At 44.6% G+C, this 457-nt stretch overlaps 1 protein-coding gene across 1 annotated transcript in view; it reads right to left on the bottom strand.

Annotated features, from left to right (window-relative positions):
• The window catches only part of LOC119588622, a 14,785-nt gene that overhangs the window by 3,085 nt on the left and 11,243 nt on the right, over window positions 1–457 (bottom strand). Inside the window, exon 12 of the mRNA XM_037937261.1 lies at window positions 303–425. Within this exon, the coding sequence (XP_037793189.1) occupies window positions 303–425 (123 nt within the window). The remainder of the gene's footprint in view (window positions 1–302; window positions 426–457) is intronic.

Raw genomic sequence — 457 nt, 5'->3', positions numbered from 1 at the left:
TGTAATTAATGTAAGCACTTTGTTACACTTCTTCAAGCTTTTAGGAGTAATATTTGATCCATAGTCTTATGCGTAAGTAGAAGCGCAGTCAGTTTGAATAGATTCTTGGGCATTTTACCCTGTTTTTGTAGAGCATTTTCACTGTTCCATAAATAAACCCGTCTGATCGAATGAAATGAAATATCTCTATCTTCCTCCCTCTGCCCCCCACCCCTCTCCTCCCCCGCACACTCACGCATCCTTCACTACATTCCATTCACCCACCCAGTACTCATGGGTCTTTTCATCCATTTATTTCTTACCGTGATCTGATTAACACCCAGTATCGCGTTGAAGGTTAGAGAGCCCAGCTGCGTGGTGAGGGCGAGAGTTCCCACGTCATTGATTTCTTTGGGAGTTTCCGTAATGGGACCGAAGGAGCAGCCCTGGTGACGAAGAAGAGCGATACTCACTAATT

Source organism: Penaeus monodon, chromosome 24 (genome assembly GCF_015228065.2).
Source record: "Penaeus monodon isolate SGIC_2016 chromosome 24, NSTDA_Pmon_1, whole genome shotgun sequence".
Lineage (NCBI taxonomy): Eukaryota > Metazoa > Arthropoda > Malacostraca > Decapoda > Penaeidae > Penaeus > Penaeus monodon.
The sequence above is the reverse complement of the archived record's forward strand: the minus strand, read 5'-3'. Positions and strand labels throughout refer to the sequence as shown.